This window comes from Plasmodium cynomolgi, assembly GCF_000321355.1.
Source record: "Plasmodium cynomolgi strain B DNA, scaffold: 0742, whole genome shotgun sequence".
Taxonomy (NCBI): domain Eukaryota; phylum Apicomplexa; class Aconoidasida; order Haemosporida; family Plasmodiidae; genus Plasmodium; species Plasmodium cynomolgi.
In genome coordinates, this window is record NW_004193031.1 from 1 (window position 1) to 1,676 (window position 1,676).

Consider the following 1,676-nt stretch of genomic DNA (forward strand, 5'->3'; position numbering starts at 1 on the left):
TATGACCTATTCCATCTGATAAGGGATATTCATTGGACCATATCCAATATACCCACCATCATATTCATAAACATATGGGAATACTCCTGGTGGAAGTCCTTCAACATTTCTACGAATTTGACGCATTTGTCTTCTTCCTCCTCCAAAAAAGGATCCAACTGGTGTATACTAATATTAAGAAGAAAATTTAAAGAATTTTAAAATTTAATTTTGTAATAATGATAATTTAAATTTAATGTAAACATATTTATGGTTTAAAATATACCATACCTTTAAAAGTAAATACAAGGCACCCATACCACCAGATACACCAACAACGGGTACGGGATCAACAGAATCTAAAACTTCAGTAATATAACCTCGAAATCCTGATGAGTTGAAAAATGTACCAGATCTTGTTGTACCTTTATCTTCTTGATCATTACCTACTTCTCTCTGTTGATTCGTTCCTTCTATTGTATGTGTAATTGATCCACCTGGTGATGATTCTGACATACCTGAATGTCCAAATAATGTTCGTGGGGGGTTGTTTAATCCGGTATTTCCTAATTCATGTGAACCTCCTCGATATTTAGTGGAATGTAAATCCTGATTTTCCTGATGCATTTCTTGTACATGATTTTCCCGTGATATTGAAAATAAATCATTATACTGTAATAATTCCTGTTTTTCGAGATATTGTTCTTCCTTCTGCTTTTTCACTGCTTCATCCTTAGCCTGTCTGGCTGCTTCTTCCTGTGCCTGTTTTTCTCGTTCTTCAGCCTCCCTTCTTTCTTGTTCTGCTTTTAGGAGATTGACCAGATTTGTCGGTTTTGTGAAATATATATTCTGTGTACAATATTTAGTACGTCCTATTATTCCTTCAATTAAACTTTTAATATTTTCTAATTTATCATATAAATCATTATCAGTATTATAATATTTATAAATAGAATCATAATAATTTCTTGAAAGAAGAAAAAGTTCATTGCATTTCGCAGTATTTTTCCTATAAGTATCTGATATAATTTCATTATACACATCATATAATTCATATAAAAAATTCATTTTATTAACTGTTTCAGCGCCTAGGTCAAATATATAACTTTTGCAAGAGTCGTCATAATTTCCACTCTTTTTATAACATAATTTATCTGAAAATATCTGGAATACAGGAAAAAATGTTGCATACACACCATTACCTGTAGTTTGCACTACTTTATTTAACCAATAGTTAATGTAGCTGCAGTATATAGGTTTGGAACCTGTAATTGAAGTATGGTCGTTAGATAAAACGTTATGTAGACTTCTAAATATATCGTTATTCAAATACACTCCATAATTTTCTTTAGTCATATCATCAATTATTTCTTAAAAACGTCCTTCACCAACAATATTATTTATTGTTTTATCAAATTGATACTTTACATTACCATAATCCCTATAACTAATATACTGAAGGGGAAATAAAAATCAAATAAAAAATATATTAGGATAAAAAGATAAAAAACATTACATAAGCATTATTTTTAACTAATTTGTATAAATAATTTAAATAAATAGTATATATATATTAAATAAATATAAAGATTACTCTTGGATCTTTTGGAGATTTTTCCATCTTGTTTTTGAAGAAAGAAAATTTAGAGAATTATAAAAATATATATTAATATATAAATTATTTTTCAGTAAAATAT

General features: G+C 28.2%; 1 protein-coding gene across 1 annotated transcript; it reads right to left on the bottom strand.

The window, feature by feature from the left end:
- Positions 1–204: 204 nt before the first annotated feature.
- Positions 205–1,335, bottom strand: PCYB_005460 (CYIR protein; the record flags this gene model as incomplete). The annotated part of the gene is made up of 2 exons (XM_004227967.1): positions 205–1,133; positions 1,182–1,335. The coding sequence occupies 2 exons, from the start codon at positions 1,333–1,335 to the stop codon at positions 205–207; spliced, it is 1,083 nt and encodes a 360-aa protein (XP_004228015.1).
- Between the last annotated feature and the right edge of the window lie 341 nt (positions 1,336–1,676).